This window comes from Vulpes vulpes, chromosome 2 (assembly GCF_048418805.1).
Source record: "Vulpes vulpes isolate BD-2025 chromosome 2, VulVul3, whole genome shotgun sequence".
Lineage (NCBI taxonomy): Eukaryota > Metazoa > Chordata > Mammalia > Carnivora > Canidae > Vulpes > Vulpes vulpes.
The window spans coordinates 42,589,649-42,615,610 of record NC_132781.1 but is presented as its reverse complement, the minus strand read 5'-3'; the positions used below and the strand labels follow the sequence as shown (position 1 = coordinate 42,615,610).

At 46.7% G+C, this 25,962-nt stretch overlaps 2 protein-coding genes and 1 long non-coding RNA gene across 7 annotated transcripts; 2 read left to right on the top strand and 1 right to left on the bottom strand.

Moving 5' to 3' along the window:
* Positions 1 to 39: 39 nt before the first annotated feature.
* SPAG5 (sperm associated antigen 5) lies at positions 40 to 21,184 on the top strand. 5 transcript variants are annotated; one of them, XM_026016101.2, is made up of 24 exons: positions 40 to 253; positions 510 to 653; positions 5,095 to 6,185; positions 6,293 to 6,476; positions 11,682 to 11,756; positions 12,002 to 12,094; positions 12,195 to 12,329; positions 12,514 to 12,633; positions 12,758 to 12,850; positions 12,953 to 13,066; positions 13,437 to 13,530; positions 13,693 to 13,840; positions 13,920 to 14,022; positions 14,210 to 14,343; positions 14,787 to 14,925; positions 18,507 to 18,618; positions 18,786 to 18,872; positions 19,136 to 19,256; positions 19,374 to 19,485; positions 19,870 to 19,950; positions 20,244 to 20,399; positions 20,487 to 20,561; positions 20,693 to 20,773; positions 20,975 to 21,184. In XM_026016101.2, the coding sequence occupies exons 1-24, from the start codon at positions 203 to 205 to the stop codon at positions 21,044 to 21,046; spliced, it is 3,615 nt and encodes a 1,204-aa protein (XP_025871886.1). In that variant the 5' UTR covers positions 40 to 202; the 3' UTR covers positions 21,047 to 21,184. The 5 variants fall into 5 exon arrangements, 4 of the variants coding, with proteins under 4 accessions (XP_025871886.1, XP_072603914.1, XP_072603915.1 ...); XR_011999748.1 differs by having other exon boundaries at positions 86 to 253; positions 20,192 to 20,399; XM_072747813.1 differs by having other exon boundaries at positions 100 to 253; positions 5,099 to 6,185.
* LOC112933058 (uncharacterized) lies at positions 10,724 to 21,661 on the bottom strand. Its single transcript, XR_003237602.2, has 3 exons — positions 21,532 to 21,661; positions 12,188 to 12,382; positions 10,724 to 11,793 (listed from the first exon to the last, which is right to left on the bottom strand). It is a non-coding gene; the product is annotated as an uncharacterized lncRNA (long non-coding RNA).
* Positions 21,497 to 25,784, top strand: ALDOC (aldolase, fructose-bisphosphate C). Its single transcript, XM_026016105.2, has 10 exons — positions 21,497 to 21,613; positions 21,967 to 22,072; positions 23,141 to 23,262; positions 23,350 to 23,561; positions 23,690 to 23,744; positions 24,051 to 24,211; positions 24,333 to 24,416; positions 24,644 to 24,818; positions 24,944 to 25,143; positions 25,292 to 25,784. Exons 3-10 carry the CDS (start codon positions 23,151 to 23,153, stop codon positions 25,385 to 25,387), a joined length of 1,095 nt encoding a protein of 364 aa, XP_025871890.1. The 5' UTR covers positions 21,497 to 21,613; positions 21,967 to 22,072; positions 23,141 to 23,150; the 3' UTR covers positions 25,388 to 25,784.
* The last annotated feature ends 178 nt before the right edge of the window (positions 25,785 to 25,962 follow it).

The following is a 25,962-nucleotide window of genomic DNA, read 5'->3' as shown; positions in this document are numbered from 1 at the left end:
CGACCGCCGGCCGGTGGGGGCGTGGCCTGCCCTAGCCCCGCCCCCGCCCGCCGGGCTCGAGCCCGGAGCCGACCGCCAGGCCGACGCGCCCAGGCCCCCGCAGCCAATCGTGAGGCGCGGCGCAGGTTCAAATAAAGACGGCGGGTGAGCGTGGCGTCTGCTCTTGGGTCAGAGAGGTGATGATCGGCGTTCTGTAGTGGAAATGTGGCGGGTGAAAAAGCTGAGCGTTAGCGGGTCGTCTTCGCCCCAACCGGTGAGCGGGAGAGCCTCAGGGACGGAGACAACTGGGCCGGGGTTTCGGGGCGGGGACGCCGGCAACGCCGAGGGTCCTGGAAAGCTGGGCCCAGCCCGGGGAAGGGGCTGTGTATGGAGTCTGTTACTGGTTCTGCCGCTTCGGCGCGACTGGGGTGGAAGTCTGGCCTTCTTCCTATTGCCCCAGGACCCACTTCTTAGGGGAGAAGGGCCGGGCTGGCCCAGCGCAGGCATTCTCACACTCTCTGCTTTCTCAGGGAAAACCAGCTATGAGAACTCCTCTCCGAGAACTTGTCCTGCAGCCCGGTGCCTTCACCACCTCTGGAAAAGGGCCCCCGGTATGCCACTCGCCAACCTCTTCACTGTACAAGCTGGGACTGCACAGTGGAATCTCTCCACAGGTGAGATTCGCCTGGCCGGCTTCTCGATTGGGCTCTTTGCCGAGGTCGAGCGCTCAGAGGAACAGAGGGCCAGGGCTGGAACGTAATTAACCATAATGAAGTCTTCTACCTTAGTGACATCCATTTACAGCTATTCAGGCCAACAGAGAGGTGCCCTAGGGTGGTTAAAGGAAATCCACCGAGAACCTAGACCTCTATTTGGCTGTTAGTTTCTATCACCTCCTCCCTCATTAAACCTTTACCGAACTACTGAGAAATACTATCACTTTGCTTAGTGGTTTTCCCCTAACGTGGGCTCACACGCAGACATCAGTGAGCTGCCATAGTGAGGCAAAATTCACATCCATTCCAAGAGTTAATCAGAACTCTTCCTGGGATCAAGTTACCCCACTGAAAGGCAAGGTACTTGGACCATCTTTTAAACTAGCCCATTGTAGAATTGCCCTGTTGAGTTGTGCTTTTGTCAAAAGTCTTGAGAGAAGTAGCCCTGTAGAAACTGCTTTTCAGTTGTTGTAAAAACTTGCCAGAGAAGGAAACTGACCCTTCTAAAAGTTCCTTGAAGAAAAAAAAATTAGATTTTATTTATTTATTTGGAGAGAGACTGAGAGAGCACAAGCAGGGGGAGGGGCAGAGGAAGAGGAAGAAACAGAGGCCAGGGGCTGAGCAGGGAGCCCAACATGGGGCTTGATCCCAGAACCTTGGGATCATGACTTGAGCCAAAGGCAGATACTTAACTGACTGAGCCACCCAGATGCCCCGAAGAAATTTCTTTAAGAGCTTAACTGCCTGGAAAATTGTCTTCATAAAGAAATTGCTGTCCTTTTCTCTTTCTGATACAGAGAGCTACCTGTAGTTTGCCATATTTTTCTTCTTGCTCTGGCTTCTAGAAAGCTCAGGGTCAAATTTGATCATCAGATAAAGCTACGATTACTCCTTGAAATAGGAAGATTTGCTTCCTTTTTCTTTTTTGACTATGATTTTGTGTTTCATTAACGATCTATTTGTTATTTTTCATGCAGTCTGAATTATTTTTAATATTTTTATTTTTAGTTATATTCATTTTTTCTTTAGTAGGCTCCACAGCCAATGTAGGGCTGTGGAGTCATGACCCCAAGGTCAAGAGTCGCATGCTCCACTGACTAAGCCAGCCCACAGCCCCTTTGCAGTCTGAATTATTTCTTGGAGGAGATAGGATATAAATAAAATAGATTATAGGAGGAAAAAAAAATGTATAAAAACATGATATCCTGAATAACAGATGTATGAAGGTGGTGGCCTTTCTTGAAAACAATCTAACACCTACTGGTCAGTAGAACTTTCTGGGAATCACCTGGGTGGGTTAGTTGGATAAGCATCTAACTCTTCGTTTTGGCTCAGGTCATCATCTCAGGGTCCTGTGATTGAGCCCAGGTGGGCTCCTTCCTTAGCGGGAAGTCTGCTTCCCCTCTCCCTCTCTTTTTGCCCCTCACTCTGCTCTCTCTCTCTCAAATAAATAAGTAAATCTTGGAAGAAAAAGAGAGATCTTTATGGGATGATGGAAATGTTTGATAACATGGGCTGTCCAATATGGTGGCTATGAGTTATGTGGCTGTTGAGCACTTGAAAGGTAGTTAATGGGACTGAGGAAGTAAATTTTATTTAATTTTAATTTACCATATTAAACAGTACAGCTTAGGTAGAAAAAAAAAAGTACTTAGTGGGAACTTATCTTCATACACTTGATCTTAGCCAAAAGGCCAAGAAGTGATAGGGAACTGATCTTCATAGAACTTATAAAATTGAACCACAGCCTTTTAATCACGGTAGCAGAATAGAATGGAATTTAGGTCTCCCTTCTGCTACCTTCTGATATAGTCAGCTTCACAGACAAAAAGAATTTTTTCCCCAACAAAATACTATTACTTTTGCTTTTTTAGTTGTTTTTTTTTTTTTTTTAAGATTTTATTTATTTATTCATGAGAGACACAGAGAGAGAGAGGTAGAGACACAGGCAGAGGGAGAAGCAGGCTCCATGCAGGGAGCCCAACATGGAACTCGTCCTGGGTATCTAGGACAACACCCTAGGCCGAAGGCGGTGCTAAACCACTGAGCCACCTGGGCTGCCCTTGCTTTTTAAATTTTGATTAATTAGGGATCCCTGGATGGCGCAGCGGTTTGGCGCCTGCCTTTGGCCCAGGGCGCGATCCTGGGGACCCGGGATCGAATCCCATGTCGGGCTCCCGGTGCGTGGAGCCTGCTTCTCCCTCTGCCTATGTCTCTGCCTATCTCTCTCTCTCTGTGTGTGTGACTATCATAAATAAATAAAAAAAAAACTTTAAATTTTGATTAATTAGGGATCCCGGGGTGGCGCAGCGGTTTGGCGCCTGCCTTTGGCCCAGGGCGCGATCCTGGAGACCCGGGATCGAATCCCATATCAGGCTCCCGGTGCATGGAGCCTGCTTCTCCCTCCGCCTGTGTCTCTGCCTCTCTCTCTCTCTCTGTGACTATCATAAAAAAAAAAATAAATATTAAAAAAAATTTTTTTTTGATTAATTATATAATGATCATTGTTTGAAACATTCAAACAATATCTAATAAAGAAGGTATGTTTTTGCCATCTTAGATAACTATCATATTTGAAAATCCTTTCTTGCCTTTCTTGTATTTATTTATTTAACTTACTTTTTGAGAGAGAGAGAGAGAGGAGAGATTGTGCCCATGCATACACATGTATACATGTGTGAGTGGCAAAGGGAGAGGGAGAGGGGAGAGAGAAAATCCTGAGCAGGCTCCATGCCCAACTCAGAGCCCCATGCAGGACTCAATCTCACCACCTTGAGATCACAACCCAAGGGGAAACCAAGAGTTAGTTGCTTAACCAGCTGAGCCACCCAGGTACCCCTTTCTTACATTTCTTTTTTTTTTTTTTTTAATTTTTTTTTTTTAATTTTATTTATTTATGATAGGCACACAGTGAGAGAGAGAGAAGCAGAGACATAGGCAGAGGGAGAAGCAGGCTCCATGCACCGGGAGCCCGACGTGGGATTCGATCCCGGGTCTCCAGGATCGCGCCCCGGGCCAAAGGCAGGCGCCAAACTGCTGCGCCACCCAGGGATCCCCCTTTCTTACATTTCTTTTGTGAATCTGTGTGTATGTACATACATACTCATCCATATATTATTGTAATATATTTTTATAAAGGCATTTTTTTTCTTTTTTCTCTGCCCCTTCCCTTTTTTTGTTTTTTGTTTTTTGCTTAGCTCCATGTTTCCTATCTCTCTTTACCCCTCTTCTGGAATTAATTCTTTCCACACATGCCTTGCCTTTCCCAAGTAACCAGTCCATTTTAACATCCTGATTTATATCCTTCCATATTTTTCTCTGTGTTCTTTTAATAATATGCAAACATACATTATTATTTTATTGATAAGATCACAACATATGAGTCAGTGCTCATTATTTGATATTGCCCTTTTTCCTAGGGTCCATGGATCTCTGTGGGCCCCAGCAAAACATTACACTAACTCTGGTCCCCAATTTCTCATCTGTCCCAGAAGAGAGAAAATCTTGGAGCAACTCTAGAGTTTGGCAGAGCTTACCTAGCGATCTCTCCTATCCATTCCTCTAATGGAATTAGGACTGAAGATGAGTGGGGTCACACTTAAGCTACTATCGCCTCCAGGATATGGATAGATTTTCTCAGCCTTGTTTGTATTGTAGGCTGATTCACTTGCAGGGACATAAGATGGCCTCCAGGATATGGATAGATTTTCTCAGCCTTGTTTGTATTGTAGGCTGATTCACTTGCAAGGACATAAGATGGGTTCCCAGCTTTAGTTAAAGTTTAGTTAGGTTTATTTATTTATTTATTTTATATTATTTTAAAGATTTTATTTATTTATTCATGAGAGACAGAGAGAGAGGGAGAGGCAGGCTCCATGCAGGGAGCCCGATGTGGAACTCAATCCTGGGTCTCCAGGATCAGGCTCTGGGCTGAAGGTGGCACTAAACTGCTGAGCCACCCAGGCTGCCCTAGTTAGGTTTAGTTTAGGGTGTCTTTAGTGAGAGCAGGGCATAGCCAAGTTTTTACTTAAGCAGAGGTAATGAAAAATCTTCCTTTGGGACACCTGGGTGGCTTAGAGGTTGAGCATCTGCCTTCGGCTCAGGGCATGATCCCAGGATCTGGGATCGAGTCCTGCACCAGGCTCCTTGCATGAAGCCTGCTTCTCCCTTTGCCTGTATCTCTGCCTCTCTCTCTCTCTCTGTGTCTCTGATGAATAAAAAATAATAATAATAAAAAAAATAAAAAAATCTTAAATAAAGATTTAAGAATAAAAAAATCTTAAAAAAAAAAAGGAGAGGAAAATCTTCCCTTGAGTTTAGACAGTATTCTGTACTCATAATTGTAGGTTGGGAACCTGAATTGACTGCCTTGGCCAACTACTTTTGTTTTCTTTGGCAGGAAGATAGCAACACTGCATCTCCACTGGATTTTGTCAATGCCAAGAGGACAGACTCCTCTTCAGAACAGTTCAGCCATCCATCAAAGTGCCTGGAAGCTTGTCATCGTGAATCAGATGAACAGCCTCTAGATTTGAATCCCCAAACCAACTCTACTCCCAGAATATCTGAGGAAGCAGTAGATCCACTGGACAACAGTGTGTTTAAAACCATGTTCCTTGTACCCTCTCCAGTGGGGCAGCAGCAAGATGTCACACTTGAGGCTCATTTAGATACTATGACAGAGACAAATAACATCTCTCCAGATGAGCCTTTGAACCCAGGAGATTTGCTAAGAGAGGGGGTGGCGGCCTGCCTAGAAGACAGCCTTAAAGAAGTTGTTCCTGCTATGCCTGAGAAACCTACATTTCAGCATCCTCCATCCCACATCCTGGAGTATCTACCAAATCCCTGTTCTGAGCAACAACCACACTGCTCCAAAGAATGCTTTAGGGGCAGTAGGACTGAGGCTGTGGTTGAGGACTTAGTCCCTTCTGAAAGTAATACCTCCTTGCCTTCCTCCATGTTCTGGCTCTCCCCTTCAACTGACTTAGCAACAGATTTCCTTGTCAGTCATGTGGACCCAGGGGAGGAAATTGTAGAGCACAGATCTGTAGAGGAAAAAGAACTTAGCTTTCCCATACTCCCGGAGGAGGTTGAACTAGGAGATCAAGCACTTGTCTCAAATATGGAAGCTACTCCATTCACATGCCTGACCCCAAATCCAAGAGAAATGGAATCCCAGGCAGCTGCAGGCCCAACAGTAGAAGATACTGGTAGGGTTCTCATCTCTGATACAGGGCCTTGGATGTCTCCCCTGGCCTGGCTGGAAAAAGATATAAATACTTCAGTCATGCTGGAAAATCTCCCCCAGAGCTTATCTCTTCCCTCTATGCTTCGGGATACTGCGATTAGCACTACCCCTTTCCCTACCTGCTCTGTAGGGACTTGGTTTACTCCCCCAGCAGCACAGGAAAAGAGTACAAACACCTCCCAGACAGGCCCAGCAGGTGTCAAGGATGGTACTTCTGAGACAGAGCACCTCCTACAGGGGTAAGTGTCCCTATATCTTTGTGCCTCCTGGGCCTCGTTAACCTGGACCTGCTGCGCCCCGCTCTTCCCCTTTCTTCTTCTCTTCTCATATTGTTCTCTTGCCACAGCAACCGTCCTCTAGATCTGACTGCCTTATCTCAACACGACCTGGAAGATAACCTGCTGAACTCTCTTGTCATTCTGGAGGTTCTCTCTCGCCAGCTGCGGGACTGCAGAGGGAGAGGGAGAAGGAAAGAAATGAACTCAGAAGTTCAGGACAGTAGCACACAGACTGGCACATCTCCCAGTGGGGTATGAATGTTCTTCCCAGTGGGCCCTCTTCCTTAGAATATGTGTAAAAGGTGATGATCTGGATAACCCTTAAAGCTGTGGGTACTCATTTATACCCGTGGGATACATCAAGATTTTCCAAGGGAATATAAGCCAGGAAAGTTTTATTTATTCATGAGAGACACAGAGAGAGAGACAGAGACGAGACATAGGTAGAGGGAGACTAGGGTCCTCAAGGGGAGCCTGATATGGGACTTGATCCCAGGACTCCGGGATCATGCCCTGAGCCGAAGGCAGACGCTCAACCGCTGAGACACTCAGGTGTCTCAAGCCAGGGAAGTTTTAAAGGAGTCAGTTTCGGGACACCTGGGTGGCTCAGCGGTTGAGCCATGCAGGCGTCCTCCACATGTCCTCTTGACTAATTTCTTTTCTTTCCTACTTCCCCATTCTCAATTGCCCCTGTCCACTTTACTAACAAACAGTGTATTTACTACCTATCTTGAATCTTACATTGTCAAGGAATAGTAATCAAAGGACAATTGAAAATATTTGTGGGGAACCCTGGGTGGCGCAGCGGTTTGGCGCCTGCCTTTGGCCCAGGGCGCGATCCTGGAGACCCGGGATCGAATCCCACGTCGGGCTCCCGGTGCATGGAGCCTGCTTCTCCCTCTGCCTGTGTTTCTGCCTCTCTCTCTCTCTGTGTGTGATTATCATAAATAAATAAAAAAATTAAAAAAAAAAAAGAAAATATTTGTGTCCATAAGAAAGCAAATGACTATGATGATTATGTAACATATCATTTTTGCATGCTTTCAACGAAATTGAAGGAAGACTTTAGTTATATTTGTGGATCATTAAACATTTTGACAGAAGTTCAATATGAGATTTTTGGCATGTATCTCCAAAGGAGCGCCTAGAATTGGGTGATGTGCCCTTTTCTTTTCCTCCATTCTTACTTATTCCCACTATTTATATGAGGATTCTCAGTGCTTAAATCTCATAAGAAAGGAAAATCAGCATGGAATTGTTGCTGAGCCATGTCTTAGTATAGGCATTACAGTACTCCACAGAAACATGAACTAATAAGAAGCACCATCCATTTTTCTAATAGATAATTTGCAATAAAATTTTACTGACTAAAATGGATTTCTGTTGTTGCAGATATATTGATTAATAATAGACTTTATATTATAGATATATATAGATACTAAAATTCATTACATTAGGATAAAATTCTGAGAAGAGTAAAAATACAGGTTCAAGGAGAAAAAGGAATGATAAAAAATTTCTTACTTTTGAAAGATGTATTTATTTGAGAGAGAGAACATGAGCACATGGAGGGGCAGAGGGAGAGGGAGAAGGAAAGAAATGAACTCAGATGCCCCACTGAGGGTGGACCCTGACGCAGGGCTTGATCTCACAACCCTGAAATCATGACCTGAGCCAAAGTCAAGCGACTGAGCCATCCAGGGGCCCCAAAATGTCTGACTTTTAGGAAGAGCTTGTTTGTGCATTTTTTAAAAGGATTTATTTATTTGAGAGAGAGAGTGCACACAAGCAGGGGCAGAGGGAAAGGGAGAGAGAATCCTCAAGTGGACTTCCCGCTAAGTGTGGAGTCTGATGCAGGTCTTGATCCCAGGACTCTAAGATCATGACCTGAGCTGAAATAAAGAATTGGACACTTAACCAACTGAGCCACCCAGGAGCCCCTGATTATACGTTTTTTGATGGTATCAAATAGGTATTAAATCATTATGGTAGGGATCCCTGGGTGGCTCAGCGGTTTGGCGCCTGCCTTTGGCCCGGAGCGTGATCCTTGAGTCCCAGGATCAAGTCCCACGTCAGGCTCCCTGCATGGAGACTGCTTCTCCCTCTGCCTGTGTCTCTGCCTCTTTCTCCCTCTCTATCTCTCATAAATAAATAAATAAAATCTTAAAAAAAAAAATCATTATGGTATATGTACTATTTATACTGTTGGATATACTTAAGAGTGATTTAACAGTTTTATTTCAAACTATCAAGATTTATTTATTAAAATTTATTTATTTGTTTGAGAGAGAGTGAACAAGCGAGTGAGGGCGCTGAGTGGGGAGCCTGAAGCTGAGCTCAATTCCAGGGCCCTGGAATCATGACCTGAGCTGAAGGCAGACATTTAACCAACTAAGCCATCCAGGTGCCCCTCAAACTATCAATATTTATAGTATGGTTTGAAATTACAGCCTTTGTAATAATTTAAACCTTAAATACTCAGTCTTGGGACGCCTTCGTGGTTCAGTGGTTGAGCGTCTGCCTTTAGCTCAAGGTGTGATAGCAGAGTCCCAGGATCTAGTCCTACATTGGTTCCCTGCAGGGAGCCTGCTTCTCCCTCTGCCTATGTCTCTGCCTCTCTGTGTCTCTCATGAATAAATAAATAAAACCTTTAAAAAAGAAAACAAAACAGTACTCAGTCTTTTGGGGGTTGCCTAGGTGGCTCAGTTGATTAAGCATTTGTCTTTGGGTCAGGTTGTGATTTTGGGTTCTGGGATCAAGCCCCATATCAGGCTTCCCCCTCAGTGGGGAGTCTGCTTCGCCCTCTCCCTCTGCCCCTCTCCCCACTCATGTTAGAGCTCTCTCTCTTGCTCTTTCTCTCAAATAAATAAATTAAAATCTTAAAAAATATATTTAGTCTTTTTTTAAAGAAGATTTTATTTATGAGAGATACAGAGAGAGGCAGAGACGCAAGCAGAGGGAGAAGGAGGCTCCTCAAGGGGACCCCGATATGAGACTTGACCCCAGGACCCAGGATCGAGTCCCACACCAGGCTCCCTGCATGGAGCCTGCTTCTCCCTCTGCCTGTGTCTCTGCCTCTCTCTGTGTCTCTCATGAATAAATAACTAAAATCTTTAAAAATAAAAAAATAGATGTCAACCACTGAGTCACCCAGGCACCTCAATATTCAGTCTTTCAAAGTTATTCTGGAGATATGAAAGGAAAACAGTTTAAAGACCACTGTTCTTGGGGTACTTGAGTGGCTTGGAGGCTGAGTGTCTACCTTTGGCTCAGATCATGATCCTGGGGTCCTGCGATAGAGTCCCACTTTGGGTTCCCCATGGGGAGCCTTCTTCTCCCTCTTCCTGCATCTCTGCCTCTCTCTCTGTGTGTCTCTCATGAATAAATAAATAAAATCTTTAGGGGAAAAAAAAAAAAAGACCACTGTTCTAGAGGACTCTGGTTGTGATAGCATAAGCTGAGGAAGGAAGAGAATGGTATCCAGGGAGGAATTGAGAGCCTCAGTCCTGTGGCCTTTGAGGTAATGGGTGGCTGCTGCTAAGAGGAGTTGGTCTCCAAATGCCCAAAGACCTTGAGTTGAAAATATTCTCAAAATAATGACTATCTTTTGCCAAAATCCTGACCTTGTTCCCCATCCCTAAGTTGACCTCGTACCGTCTTTCCCTGAAGCTCGCCAAATCCCTTTGGATGCCACTGAGGCAGAGCCAAATAGAGGCAATGATAGCACCGGCAGCCATTCTCTATCGCAGTGCCCTGTACTTGCTGCTTGGCTGCTTCCTTCACACTAATCTCATCACTTGCCTGGCTGCCCAGCTCTGAGCAGCATGCGTCCCCTGTCTGGGGCTCATGGCATCCTCCATGCCTTACTACATGATGCAGTAGGGAATCATGACTGCTCTGTGCGGGAGGGGAACAGTGAACTCTACAAGCTCTGTCCCCTTAAATCCAGACTGCTGTAACATCGTGACTCAGCACTGCTGCTCCCACAGTAGGTTTTGTCTTAGATGATGGCTGCCTTTCAGCAGTAATGATGGCTCCTGCTTCTGTCTCAGAACTTGAGTCTTTGTATGGCTCTGCTGCCTTGAGATCATACTTTTCCACTCAACGTAGCATACTAATTTTTATTTGCACTAAGATAACGAATAGATAGAGAATGAGAAAATGAAAACGACAAAGGAGTATATGGGGAGGTTACTGTGATCAAGAGAATTGCCAATTAAAACAATGAGATGCTATTTTCGTCTAACAAAATGGCAAAAATAGATAATGCTAGTAAGTATTGTCCTGTTGTTAGTAAGGTATATAAATTGGCTTAACCTTTTTTGCAAGTAATTTAAGTAAGACCCTTAAAGCAATTCAGAATTTCTGACCTAGTAGTTCTACTTCTAGGGACGTATCCTTAGGGAAAAAAAAAAAAAAAAAACTGCATAAAACTGATAGCTTTTTTTAAAATGATGAAAAAAGTGTAATGAAAAATAATGATACACCATAAGATGGGATAATCTGCAACCTAATTTTATGTGCTTATGAAGAGCTTTTAATAACATGGAAAGGAAGTATAACATAAGTCATGGTTTTTTAAAGAAAGGAAACCAGAGTTCAGATAATCTTTGAGAGGCTTTAAGGTGAGGTAAAGTATCATCAGAAGTAAAAAAATGAGTAGTAGTCCGCTTTGATAGGTCTCCCTAAAGCAGATTTTCCAGTCTCAGGCTATTTCAGAGAGGAGAGTGAATATAAATTCAGGGTTAAATAACATTAGTATAATAAAATTAAGTAGGGGCGCCTGGATGGCTGAGTTGGTAAGTGTCTGCCTTTGGCTCAGATCATGATCTTAGGGTCCTGGGACTGAGCCCCACATGGGGCTCCCTCCTCAGCGCAGAGTCTGCTTTTCTCTCTCCCTCTGCCCCTCTCCCCACTCATGCTCTCTCTCTGAAATAAAAAAAACCTTAAAAAAAAAATTGTTGCTCCAGGTGGTGAAATTATTAATGGTTTCTTTTTCCATTTTATTCATTCTGTATTTCTAAAATTTTACATTAAGCACATTCTTATAGTTTCATTCTTTTTTTTTTTTTTTTTTTAAGATTCTATTTATTTATTCATAAGAGACAGAGAGAGAGGCAGAGACACAGGCAGAGGGAGAAGCAGGCTCCACACTGGGAGCCTGACTTTGGACTCCATCCTGGGTGTCTAGGATCAGGCCCTGGGCCTAAGGCGGCGCTAAACCGCTGAGCCACCCGGGCTGCCCAGTTTCATTCTTCTAATTAGAAAAAAAAGTTATTTTGATAATGAATTTTTATGTATCTCAATTTTTTTCTGACTTGGCTTCATCGAGCTTGTGAGCTTTGCTCCTACTGTTAATAGGAGAGGCTCCTGTATCTCAGTGGGTGGGAGGGGGAATTCAGTGCTGGTGGTGCATGTTGTCTATGCAAAAGGCACAGCTTTTGTTTCTCCACCCAGATAAATAAGAAACCTCAGCATCTTCAGGAGAGTCAAGAGATTGGACAGGTTCTGCAGCAGGCCAGGAATGTCATGGTAAGCTTTGATTGACCTTATATTATCTCTGGGTCTCCTGTGAAGATAAAGAATGGAGAATCCTGAGTAGTTAGCAGATGGTGATACTAAGCCATGGTAGTGAAGGGAGGTTTCCAAACCTTTGTTAAGGACATGTCCCTATTGGGAGCTTAGAATTGGGGTCAGTGGTTTCCCTCCCACTGTCCTTGCTTATTTCCTGCTTAGTTACTTTATTTGATCTAGCCTAACCACCTTTCCCTCCACAGCAGTCATGGGTGCTGGTTTCTAAAGAGCTGATATCCTTGCTTCATCTATCTCTGTTGCACTTAGAGGAAGATAAAACTGCCTTGAGTCAGGAGGTAAGCAGCATGAAGATGAAGGCAGGGGCCTCTGGTGAGATGAAGATTTAAAAAAAAAACGGGGGGGAACTAGATGCAGTGTCTGGTTCTTACCTTGTAGTCTCGGCGTATAGAAACTCTGGTCTCCTGCTGTTGTGATATGTTGAGGAAATTGAAGGCAAGGCTCCAGAGCCTCAAAGCAGAAAAGGAGGAGGCAATGCACAAAGAGGAAATGGCCCTCAGAGGCAAGGATGCGGTAAGGTGCCATGTCTTTGTTTCTGGATGTGAGAGGTCTCTTCCTCAGGGTTCCTGCAGGAACACAAATTCACCTGAGACACAGATGACTGTTTGCCCTGGGGAATAATGAACTAAACCACAGGTGTGGAGAGTCAGGGCTTTTTGTGCTCTTTTGCCCCTCTGCCCACCTCTTCCTTCAATAGGCAGAGGCTGTGCTAGAGGCTTTCTGTGCACACGCCAGCCAGCGTATCAGCCAGCTAGAACAGGACCTGGCATCCATGGGGGATTTCAGAGGCCTTTTGAAGGAGATCCAGACCCAACTGGTAATTTGAAGGCATTTTCTTTTCCTGGGATCCATGCTAATACAGAGGGAGATGGCCATATACCCCCATTTTGTTGTATCCAGAGGGAAGGGGCATGTTCTCCATAAGCAATCTTTCTGTGTAGGTAGGGCTTCATACTGAGCAAGAAGAGGTGGCTCAGCAGACAGTGAGTCTGACTTCAAACTTACAACAGGACTGGATAACCATGCAATTGGATGTGAGTATTTGAGGCCAGCATATCACTCCTTTACTCATAGCCAGCCCTGTTAGGAGCCTTGCCTCAAATGTGTTCTCCTGACCTGCTTGCTTCCTCTGGTAGTACATAAAATGGACAGCTTTGCTGAGCCGGTCTCGACAACTCACAGAGAAACTCACAGCTAAGAGTCGGCAGGCCCTCCAGGAGCGTGATGCTGCAATTGAGGAAAAGCAGCAGGTACAAACCAGGAGTGGGGACTTTTTAGGCTTGGTTAACTACTCCTCCTCTATAGAAGGCCTTTCTAATGAGTGGTATCATTAGCTTCTTACCCTGGACCTGTCTTTTTTCCACTCTGTGGGTCTGGAGACCAGCCAGGTCCCTTCACTATAGATGGCCTTGGACCCAGTTGTCTCCTTTGCTCTTCAGCACCTTCTTCAGCTACTTTTCTCCTCTTTCTTCTTTTTACTGAGTACCAGCCTTATTTCTGTAGTGTTGCCTCCCAAGAGCAATTGCTTTGCTGTTCTGTCCAGAAAGAGAAGCTTGGCTAAATCCTAGGATTCCTGATTTAGGAAAAACCAGAGGAGAAAAATCTGTCTTTTCTTCCTAGGTTTCCAGGGAGCTGGAACAAGCTACTACCCATCTAGAGGACTGCAAAGGCCGAATAGAACAACTAGAATTGGAAAACAGTTGCCTAGCAACAGGTAGGGGTGTGTGTGCACATGCATGCACAAGCATTTGTGCCCTGCTGAAGCTAGAGGTGTGGCAGTAAAGCAAGGAAGTGCTCTAGAGCACTTGTTTTGGAGAAGAATGTGGAGGTTTTGGCCTGATGACTGCATGGTATCATTAGGATACTTTTGGTTTAGATCTCCAGGCTCAGCTGCAGATTCTGGCCAGCATGGAGAGTCAGCTAAATGAGCTACAGAGTCAGCATGCCCATTGTACCCAGGACCTGGCCATGAAGGATGAGTTGCTTTGCCAGCTTACCCAGAGCAATGAGGAGCAGGCTGCTCAGTGAGTTACTATCAGGTTATTGTGGCAGGAGGCACCCAGGAAATAGGACCAGTGGAATCTAATATATGGTCTCTGGTAGATGGCAAATGGAAGAGGTGGCACTAAAACACTTGCAGGCAGAGCTGCAGCAACAACAGGCTGTCCTGACCAAGGAGATACAAGACCTGAAAGAGACCCTGGAGGTAAGGAATATGGCATGGGGCCAGGGAGCCGGTAGGAGTGTGACTCTTCTGATGGTATTGAAGTAAGGTTTGAGACTGTGGACCAGAAAAAGCCTCTGTTCCCAGGGCTCTAAGTTTTCTTACTTAGCCTTATTTCCCCCCCTCCCTGTCTCACTCTTTGCCTTCCTTCCTTTTCCTGTGTCCCCAGTTTGCAGACCAAGAGAACCAGGTTGCTCACCTAGAGCTGGGCCAGGTTGAATGTCAGCTGAAAACCACACTGGAAGCACTCCGGGAGCGCAGCCTGCAGTGTGAGGACCTCAAAGATACTGTAGAGAACCTGAAGTGAGATTTATACCTTTCTGTGCTTCACCTACTGTTTATGTTTCCCAGGAGCATTTTGAGAAGCTAAAGTTTCCAAGAAGAGAATTGTAATAGGGTCCACAGCCTTTTTTTTTTTTTTTTTTTTTAAAGATGGTATTTATTCATTTGAAAGAACTGAGAGCATGAGGTGGGGAGGAGTAGAGGAAGAGGGACAAGCAGACTGCACTCAGTGCAGAGCCAGGGGCTCGATCCCACAACCTTAAGATCATGACCTGAGCTGAAATCAAGAGTCAGACGCCCAAATGACTGAGCCACTCAGGAGCCCCCTTATTTCCCTCTTTTTGTTGTTGTTGTTGTTGTCATTTTTGTTTTTGTTTTCCCTCTTTGCAGCTCTGTGTGGGGATTTGGGAGAGGTGTTCAGAGGTTGCCTGGTCTTTGGCTGTTTTCTCTCTTCTTTATTTCAGGGCTAACCTGGCTAGCACCATAGCAGAGAGCCAGGAACAACATCTGGAGAAGACACGCCAGTATTCCCAAGAGCTAGGGGTGCTGACTGAGCAACTACAGAGACTCACCTTCTTCCTACAGACAAAACTAAAGGAGAAGGTAGGATCTGGAGGTTCCTTTTCTTTCCTTCCAATCCTATCTTCAAACAAAGACAGTTTTATTCCTTCCTTCCCAATCTGTAGACCTTTTATTTCCTTTTCTTGTCTCACTGCATTTGCTAGAACTTCTACCACGATGTGGAAAAGGAAGGGTATAAGGGGACATCCTTGCCTTGTACCTGATCTTAGAGGGAAAGCTTGAACTTTCTCACCATTAAGTATGATGTTAGCTGTAGGCTTTTGTAGGTTAAGGAAGTTCTCCTCTATTTCTAGTTTTCAAGAGTTTTCCAGTTGTATCTATTGCATAGAATGGTCTTCCTAAAATGCTATTCTTATTCTATCTCTGACCTTCACTGACTTTCAGTCACCTATGGCAATTCTTCATCTTGTCACTCAAACTTTTCTTCATCTGTCTCCTGCCTCTCTATTATGAACTCTTTACTCCAACTAGTCTGTATACTGGCATGCCCAATCTCTAATCACACCCAGACTTGGGCTGTTCCCATGCCCATTTTCCTCTGATTTCAAACTGGAAATACCTTTTCCTTTCCTTATTCTCCCTATTGCACCTTCTTTGAAATATTCCAGAATCACATGGACTCAGAGATCTCCTACTATATTCCTCATGAACTTACTCTGCTTTTGTACTTGCATTAGTTTTCCTTGGATGTCTATTCTCTTCAACTAGACAATGTCTATTTATTTTATTTATTTTTTTAAAGATTTTATTTATTCATGAGAGATAGAGAGAGACAGAGACATAGGCAGAGGGAGAAGCAGGTTCCATGCAGGGAGTCCAATGTGGGACTCGATCCCAGGTCTCCAGGATCAGGCCCTGGGCTGAAGGCAGATGCTCAACCGGTGTGCCACCCAGGCATCCCCAATTAGACAATGTTTAAAGAAAGTAGATGGGGTGCTTGGGTAGCTCATTCGGTTAAGCATCTAGCTCTTTTTTTTTTTTTTTTTTTTATGATAGTCACACACACACACACACACACACAGAGGCAGAGACATAGGCAGAAGGAGAAGCAGGCTCCATGCACCGGGAGCCCGATGTGGGATTCGATCCTGGGCCAAAGGCAGGCGCCAAACCGCTGCGCCACCCAGGGATCCCAAGCATCTGGCTCTTGATTTCAGCTCACGTCATGATCTTAGTTAGGGTCATGAGATTGAGTCCTGCATTGGGGTCCACACACAGCTGGGAGTATGCTGGAAATTCTCTCTCTCCCTCTCATTTTGTCCATCCCCCTGCACTCGCTCACTTACTCTCTCTCACACAGACTCTCTATCTCTCTAAATAAGTTAGGGCAGGCCACGTGGCTCATTGGTTTAGCGCCACCTTCGGCCCAGGGCATGATCCTGGAGTCCTGGGATGGAGTCCTGGGATTGAATCCCGCGTCGGGCTCTCTGCATGGAGCCTGCTTCTCCCTCTGTCTGTGTCTCTGCCTCTCTCTCTGTCTCTCATGAATAAATAAATAAAATATTTTAAAAATACTTGATTAATTAATTTAAAAAATTTAAAAAATAAAACAAATTTAGCATTGCTTCTTTGGCTTTCCTACAGTCCACCCTACACAATAAATTGTTGATATCTTTTAGAATAGAGTTATTTAGCTTATTCAACAGTGAAAGTTACAGCCAGGATCCAGAACTCTGAAAGTGCTTATGATCTGACCCTAGTGTGTGCTGAGCACAGGAAATGTGAAAGATTCCACAGTCTTGCAAGAAGAGGAGTGTAAACCTGACATCTTGACTTGTGATCATGACAGATGTCTGCATGGAGAAATATACCTTTGAGAGTTAGCATGTCTTCTCAAAGCAGGTGATCCTTGGGCAGAGTCTTGAGATTTGGAAGTTTATAGGGCAGGGCAAGGGTAGGTTATATAGGAAGTCCTTCTAGGCAGAGTGGATGGTATATGAAAGAGAGGCACTGTGTGTACTTTTTCGTAGTGTCTACCTTGTAACATGACCTGGGTTAGGTGCTGGGGCTATAGGTGAACAAGACAAGGCCCTGCTTATATGGACTTTGGCAAACTTGGGGACTGGGAAGCCAGCTCTTCATAATTGGAGCATAGGAGGTATATGGGGCAAGAATGACAAACAAGGAGACAAGACTAGAGAAGTAGACAGGAGGCCTGAAGGCTTGAACTAATGACAATTATAGAAGGGGTAGGGAGGAGAGGATGGACTGGATGAATTCAATACATATTTGGAAAATGGAAGTAATATAACCTGGTGACCAATTTGGTGTAGGTATAAGGTGGAAGAGCGAATGATGATCTCTAGGTTGCTGGAAAGATGATGGTACTTTCTAGAACTGGGGGTGGCAGACTTTCTATGAAGTACAATATAGGGCAGCCCAGGTGGCTCAATGGTTTAGCACCGCCTTTAGCCCAGGGCGTGATCCTGGAGACCCGGGATTGAGTTCTGCGTCGGGCTCCCTGCATGGAGCCTGCTTCTCCCTCTGCCTCTGTCTCTGCTTCTCTCTCTATGTGTGTCTCATGAATGAATAAATAAAATCTTTATTAAAAAAAGTACAATATAATATTTTGGGTTTTGTGAGCCATGTTGTCTCTGCCTTAACTACTTAAATCCACCTTTGTAGTTCAAGAACAGCCATAGACAATATATAATTAAATGTGTATGGCTGTATTTCAATAAAACTTTATTTACCAAAACAGTTGGCCGGCCAGATATGAACCACAAACTGTAATTTGCTGCCCCAACCCTCCTGCTCTAGGATTGTAAATACAGGAGGAGGAATAGATTTTTGATGGGATGGGACAGGGAAAATGGTGAGGTCAGCTTTATACATAGTAAATTTCAGGTGAACTATGGAACATTCTGGTAGATTTTTCACAGGCAGGTGAGCCTTTTGGTCTGGAGATTGAGAAAATCATACACTTCAGAGAGATATATTGAAAGGTCAACCATGTAGAGGTGGATGTTTTTGTGGCGTTCCCAAGGCAAGGCCACCTGGGGAATGGGTTAGAGTATAAAGAAGGCTAAGGATGAACCAAAAGGAGTCCAGCAGTTTAAGGAAGGACCTGTGGATAGAGAGCAGAGAGCAGAAATTGTTAGAAAGGTATGAGGCCTACCTAAGAAGGAGAGAGTCCTGTCCCAGAAGCTGAGCAAAGAAAGTTTCTAAAAGAAGAACATGGTCATCGATTATCAAATAGGTAAAACAAGAGCTTTAACTGTCCATTGAATTTGAAAGTAAGGATGCTATTGGTAAAAAGAGTTTTGGTGGAATGGTGAGGCAGAAGACTGAGTGTAGTGGGGCTAGGGAGTCAATAAATAGATGGTGAGAATTTTAGGCGGGAAATGTAGTCTTTTTTTAATTGGAAGGGAAAGAGAAATGGCAGTTTAAAAATGGGATTTAAGTTAAAAAGAAGGTTTCTGTTTCAAATTGTTACTGTTTTAGTTAGAGAAGCTCAGGGAAAGGAGTTAGAGAAGTTGCTGATAGAGAAAAAAGGGAGTAGATAGAAGAGCATTCCAGAGGAGGTGGCTAGGGGGTACCTGGAAGTTCAGGAAATCACGAACCCTGAAGAGTAGCTGACCATGTTTCTCCTTTACCCTTAGGCTGAACCAGAGACCCTCCTGGTAAGCGCAGCCTGTGCTCCTGCCCAAGAATACCCTCCACCTACTAACAGTACCTTCTTGGGGAGTGTCTTGACAGCAGTGGCAGATGAAGGTTAGAGTCCCTGGGATTTAAGAATGGGAAAGTTGCAGCCCTGCCCCTGATATCTTCAGCTGTTGAAGATGCTCACCAACAGATATCTCTCTCCCTGGCTTCTGTCATGGCAGACCCTTGACTGGGTCACCAAAGAGGCCCTCTACCTCAATTGGTTTTTCTTTTAGAGCTAGAAGCAGCTCCTGTGCCCTTGCTGGGAAGTGACAAGAGTGCTTTCACCCGAGTAGCATCAATGGTTTCCCTTCAGCCTACAGGTTAGGATGGGCTCCAGGGATCCTGCCTCATTTCTAGATCTGGTACTAATGATAAAGACTAAAGCAGTGAGAAGTGCTTTGCTCTAAAAACCTCAATTTTACGTGGGCTCATTTTATTTCTGCCTTTTGAGATCTGCAGTGTTCTGGACATTCAAATCCTATGGGTGGGTAACAAAGATAAGAGTTGTGGCAATGATGGCTACATACATCTTCTTCCTTTAGAGCCAAAGAGCTCTACTTCTAGTTAGGACTTGCTCTTTCAGAGACCCCAGGCATGGAGAAGAGTCTGGCAGAAATGGGTACTATGACTCTGGAGCTTCAAAGCCTGTGTTCCCTGCTGCAAGAGTCTAAAGAAGAAATTGTCAGGACTCTGCAGCGAAAGATGTGAGTGGAGGGCAGTCTTGATTAGAGAGGGCAGATCAAGTGAGACAGCTCCTTATGTCAAGGGCTCAGCCAGTGCCTCAGAGGACAGCAGTAATGCTGAATCCTTCCCTCCCCTAGCTGTGATCTGCAGGCCAGGCTACAGGCCCAGGAAGAACACCATCAGGAAGCCCAGAAGGCCAAGGAGGCAGACATAGAGAAGCTGAACCAGGCCTTGTGCTTGCACTACAAGGTGAAGGAGGGGCCTAGAAGTGGGGCGTTGAAGAACTGGGGCAGCTCTACTGGCCCACTGGGACCCATGGTCTCTCCAGGAATCTGGGTGGTGGGAATTTTCCAATCATTGCCCTAGTTTTGCCCTTCCCAGGGTCAGACATCTCACATGCTTGGGAATTAGCTATGGGCTGACCCATCTCCCAGACTGACCTAGAAGTCAGGAACTCTGGCAGAACTCTCTCTGAAATGTGCCTTGCCTAACATAGCCCTAGAGAAAGAATTGGATTGTTATCAATTGGTATTACTGGAGCTAAACATGGGTCAGACATTAAATCCTATCTCCTGGCAAGGGCTGCTAAAAAGCCAGCTCTCCCAGTGCGGCTTTCCTTCCTTTCCCTCACAGAATGAAAAGGAGCTCCAGGAAGTGATACAACAGCAGAATGAGAAGATACTAGAGCAGATAGACAAGAGTGGCGAGCTCATAGTATGTTCTGTATGATGCCTGACCTTCTGTGTCCATGGTAGCTAGAATCTTAAATTTGGTGGGAACTGGATCCCTGGGTGGCTCAGTGGTTGAGCGTCTGCCTTTGGCTCAGTTCGTGATCCCTGGGTCCTGGGATCGAGTCCCACATCGGGCTCCTCATGGGGACCTGCTTCTCCCTCTGCCTCTGTCTCTACCTCTCTCTCTCTCTGTATCTCTCGTGAATAAATTAAAAACAAAAAAGGATAAAGAGGCCCTTTGAGGGCTACTGGATACCTCTTCATTCGCATCTCCAGAGCCTTAGAGAAGAGGTGACCCAGCTTACTCGCTCACTTCGGCGTGCAGAGACAGAGACGAAGGTGCTACAAGAGACCCTAGCAGGTCAGCTGAACCCCGACTGTCAGCCTATGGCCACTAACTGGATCCAGGAGAAAGTGTGGCTCTCCCAAGAGGTGAGAGATGACTCAGAGTTAACAGAGGAGCTGGGCAGCTGGTGGGAACCCAAGGCTGTGCCTCTACTGATCTGGACATCTCTATAGGTGGAAAAGCTGAGGGTGATGTTCCTGGAGATGAAAAATGAGAAGGCAGAGCTCATGGTCAAGTTCCAGAGCCATGTAAGGATTCCCATGCCATTCTAGGCCCATTTCCCATTACTACTAGCAAATGCCCTGCCATATTTTCCTGGTCCCACACACTATGCTGTTCTTCTGCGTACAGGACTTAATGCAACGTATTTATTTTCTAGAGAAACATACTAGAGGAGAACCTTCGGCGCTCTGACAAGGAGTTAAAGAAACTAGATGACATCGTTCAGCATATCTATGAGGTAAAGGAGGGAGGGAGTTTATATAGTGAAGGCACCTGGCACAGGACTTAGCCCCAGGAAGTATGATGAGTATCGTTCTGGTTCTCAGCCTGTGCTCACTGTTACAGGCTTCTGGTTTCTCCCCTCTCACTCAGTCGGTACTTCCTGGGACTGGGAGCCTTGAACATGTGACCCTGAGATACCTTTTCTGTCTCCTCCTAGACTCTGCTGTCCATTCCAGAGGTTGTGAGGGGTTGCAAGGAGCTACAGGGATTGCTGGAATTTCTGAGCTGAGAAACTGAAAGCTGGAATCTGTTTCACTCCTTTTTTTTTTACTTGCAATACTCCCTTACCCCAACACCAGGACCAATGGACATAGAGCTAGCTATGTTTAATGCTATTTAAATAAATATATTTAATGAATTTCTTCAAGTTCAGTGAATCCTATTTTTTGGGTGTGGGAGTTGGGTGAGGTTAGAGGAGATTGTTGGCCCTCCTGCCTGGGCACCCTCCATACAACCCTCCCACTGCATCCAGAGCCAGAGTTGGCTGCCCCTCCTCCCTTCTCTTGCTTCCTCAAATACTCTGGGCACTGGACTACTTGTTCCCTGGCTCTTAGCCGGTGGGGAGAATGGACAGACAAGGATTCATTCTCTTACCTTCTCCATCCCCCTCCAGACGAGGTCCTGGTAAATAAGGGGGTGGGTGAGAACAGAGAAACTCAGTTCTTACTCCCTGCACTGGACTGCCACACTTTGTTGGTACCTCTGTCTCCTTACCCCATCAGTTGTGACTGTTTAGGTGACTCTCCTTCACAGACCAGGCGCAGTTCCCAACATCCAGGACAGTGCCCAGCACAGGGTAAAGGCGATGGTGGCAGAAATGAGGGCAAGGCCATTTCTTGCCTCGGGGGTGGGGTGGGGGTGGGGTGGTGGTGGCAGCGAGTGTGTGTGGGGGGTGGCGGGGGTGGGGGGGTGGGGGATGAGGGGGTGGTAGGGGGTGGGGTGGGCGGGGGGTGGGGCTGGTAGTAGGGCTCCCTGAAGTGGGAAGGAGGGGTACAAGAGCTCAGAGACCTGACAGGGTAGTCACTCCACCTCGTCGCCCCGCCTCTGTGGGCATGGCTCTGCTGAGTCACCAGTCCGGGGAGGGGGCGTGGCCAGGGGAGGGATGTGCCCGCCCCTCGGGGGAGTCACGTAGCTCTGCGGCATCCGCAGCCTCACTTACCGGAGGCTGAGCTAGAGCCGCAGTTGTTGCCAACCTGAATCCACGGTGTTCCTGTGGCTGCCGCTGCTAACTTGCTGCGCATCTTGCTGCACACAGGTGAGGCCCTGGGCGGGCGGGAGCTGCTCAGCACTCTTCCGCTCCCCAGCTTTTCCCTCTGTCACCCTTGCTTGGCTCCCGAGGATTCTTGGCTGTGCCTTCTCAGCTCTCTTCTTACATCCTCTCTACTTTATGTCCACTCGAAACCCAATGGTTCAGCCTTTCCCACAGCACCGCTTCATCTTAGCTCTCACGCCCAGACCTTAGCTCCTCTAATCTCAGATCTTCCTCTGCCTACTGGATTTTTCTTGGGGATCAGCTTCTCCCACCTAGCCCGTTTTCATCTCAGCCTGCTCCCTCTCCTAGGCTAGTTCCTTGTCCAGCTGTCTTGCCTACTGTGTACCCCTGGTTTAGGTCTTTGCCCTGGCTAGTTAGCCTGTCTCCCTGTCACCTCCCCACAGGCCTCCTCCCTGCTGCTCCCTCCCTTTCTCAGGCCCTCTACTCCTTTCAACCCTGATCCCCTGCTCTCATCTGGCTGCAAAGGCAGTCATGTTTGGGGTACAGAAGAGAAGAGGTTACAGAAGCTTATGGCAGTTATTTCTGCCACTCCTACTCTCCACTTTTCCCCTACTTTTCCTCCAGAAGCTGAGGGACAGAGGGTGATAGGTACTTGTACTTCATTCTGAAGTCTTGGAAGTAAGTGTGCTTTCCCTAGAGGCCCTGCTGAGGATGATAATATTTAAATTGGAAAGGCCAGGCCTTATTCCATACCTGAAGGGGCCAAATTCAGTGAAAGAAGGACTAGATCTTTGGGCAGTAGTTTCACAGGAAGACCTGTAGCTTCAGGGCTGCTTACTTCCCCACCCCTACCCTGCATCGTTCTCCAGGGCTGGGAAGGGTGCCCAACCAGGGACAAAAGGAGATGTGGGAACCGGGGCCCTAAGCCTGCTAGCTGTCAGAGGGATTGGTGCCACTGTGTTGTACAGGACCCATGCCAAGGACTGCTGCCTTGTTCCTAGCTCCCTACTTGTTGGGGGGTGGAGGAGGCCATTTGGTCCATATGGCCAGGAGAGGAAGCAAAAGAGGTAGCTGGGCCCAGTTTTTATATCCTGTCTCTCTCTTCCACAGAGCTGTCACCATGCCCCACTCGTACCCAGCCCTTTCTGCTGAGCAGAAAAAGGAGTTGTCTGACATCGCCCTCCGGATTGTGGCCCCAGGCAAAGGCATTCTGGCTGCAGATGAGTCTGTAGGTAGGTGGGGCCTGTGGCTAGGTAGGAGTAGAGGTGGCCAGAGATCCCTGGGGATGAGCTTGCTACCTCTCTTTTGTTTGTCCCCAGGCAGCATGGCCAAGCGGCTGAGCCAAATTGGAGTGGAGAACACAGAGGAAAACCGCAGGTTGTACCGCCAGGTTCTGTTCAGTGCTGATGACCGTGTGAAGAAGTGCATTGGAGGTGTCATCTTCTTCCATGAGACACTTTACCAGAAGGATGATAATGGTGTTCCTTTCGTTCGTACCATTCAGGATAAAGGCATTGTCGTGGGCATCAAGGTGCAACCACTGGCCCTCAGTGGGGGCTGAACATGGAATGAGTGTGTGTGTGTGTGTGTGTGTGAGAGAGAGAGGTGACAAGGGGAATTCTGTTTAGGTTCAGCCCTCTGCCTGTGTTTCCTCTACAGGTTGATAAGGGTGTAGTGCCTCTAGCAGGGACCGATGGAGAAACCACCACTCAAGGTATAGGATGTGTGGGTGAAGGGGGATTCCTGAGTGGCTCGGCGGTTTAGCACCTGCCTTTAGCCCAGGTCATGATCTTGGAGTCCCGGGATGGAGTCTCACATCAGGGTCCCTGCATGGAACCTGCTTCTCCCTCTGCCTGTGTCTCTCTGCCTCTCTCTCTCTCTCTCTCTCGGTCTCTCATGAATGAATAAATAAAATATATATTTTAAAAAAAGGTGTGTGGGGGAGTAAAGACTGCAGGATTGTTGGTTGGTTGATGCTGGCAAAGAGGGGCAGAGTGATGAGCTGGTCCTATGCCTACAGGGCTGGATGGGCTCTCGGAACGCTGTGCCCAATACAAGAAGGATGGCGCCGACTTTGCCAAGTGGCGTTGTGTGCTGAAAATCAGTGAGCGCACACCCTCAGCACTTGCCATTCTGGAGAATGCCAACGTGCTGGCCCGCTATGCCAGCATCTGCCAGCAGGTGTGTGTATGTTTGTGTGAGGGGTCAGATGGGTGCCTTGTGCCTAGTGGAGAGAGGGTTAAGAGGGCTTTTTCCCCTCCTCCATACTGCCCCTCCCAAGTTACTCTGCTCTTACCTACAGAATGGCATTGTGCCTATTGTGGAACCTGAAATCCTGCCTGATGGAGACCATGACCTAAAACGTTGTCAGTACGTTACAGAGAAGGTGAGTCTACACCTAGGCACAGGTACATACTTCAAGGAGAGCCTGACATGTCCTGTAGTCCCTGGCTCAGATGCAAGTACTTTCCCCAAGCACTCTTTTACTTCATCCCAGAACACATACCTGTGAGTTTGAGCCTGTACTGACCCTCACAGTCATGCCCACTTTCCCCTAAGAGAAGAGCATTGAGCAGGGGCTTGGAACCTTAGTAAACCCCCTCTGATCTCCAGGTCTTGGCTGCTGTGTACAAGGCCCTGAGTGACCATCACGTGTACCTGGAGGGGACCCTGCTCAAGCCCAACATGGTGACCCCTGGCCATGCTTGTCCCATTAAATATAGCTCAGAGGAGATCGCCATGGCAACTGTCACTGCCCTGCGTCGTACTGTACCCCCAGCTGTCCCAGGTACTACCCTGCTTCCTAACCTGCTCCTGTCCCTAAGACCCATTCTCAGGGTCTTGTAGCCTTCATGGGTCCCATACCCTGGAAAAATAGGGAGTTGACCACTCAGTTTTTCTTCTCTACCCTAGGAGTGACTTTCCTGTCTGGGGGTCAGAGTGAAGAGGAGGCATCACTCAACCTCAATGCCATCAACCGTTGCCCCCTTCCTCGACCCTGGGCCCTCACCTTCTCCTATGGGCGTGCCCTGCAGGCCTCTGCCCTCAATGCCTGGAAAGGGCAACAAGACAATGCTGGGGCTGCCACTGAGGAGTTCATCAAGCGGGCTGAGGTTGGGAGCTAGAGGTGGTGACTAGGGGAGAGGGGTATAGCTAGGCAGGGGGCAGCACCCAAAGGCTATAGCCTAGGCAGGTTTTGGTGCCTGTGGGCTGTGTCAGCCTGCTTACCCCTTCCTCTCACCCCCTATCCTTTTATTACAGGTGAATGGGCTTGCGGCTCAGGGCAAGTATGAAGGCAGTGGAGAAGATGGTGGAGCTGCAGCACAGTCCCTCTACATTGCCAACCATGCCTACTGAGTATGCATTCCACGCCACAACCTTTGACCTGGCCACCTGCACCCCATTTCACCTATAGTTAAGGCCAGAGCCAAATAGCCATGCAGAGCAGAGACGCCTCCATCCAGCACTGAGTCATCTTCCTTTTTTGTCCTCCCCCTCTCCCATTGCTGCACCTGGGATCACTGGATGGGAGAATAGGGCGCCCTTCATGACTGAGGGCAGAAGTTGCTAGAAGTCAGAGCAGGATGCCTGGGTTTCCCCCTGCCTCCACCAGCCCCTACCATTTCCCCATGATATGGTAGCTTCTCCTTGGGCTTTCCTTGCCTACCCTGTCTCCTGGGATCAGAGAGTAGGATACTAGACATGACTCATGTCTTGGGTACATACCACATAGCAAATAAATGGTAGCAAAAGATGCTACTTCGTCTGTCTGTTTTACACATCAAATTCCCATCTCAATTTCTGATTTCCACTGACTGTCTCTGGGCCCTCTGACTGTGGAGGTGGGGAGGGTAGGTTTTGAGTTTTACTGGGCTTTAAGTTTATGGGGGAGGGGCACACCCAGTCACTTTTCCCAGCTCAAGCTCTTCCTA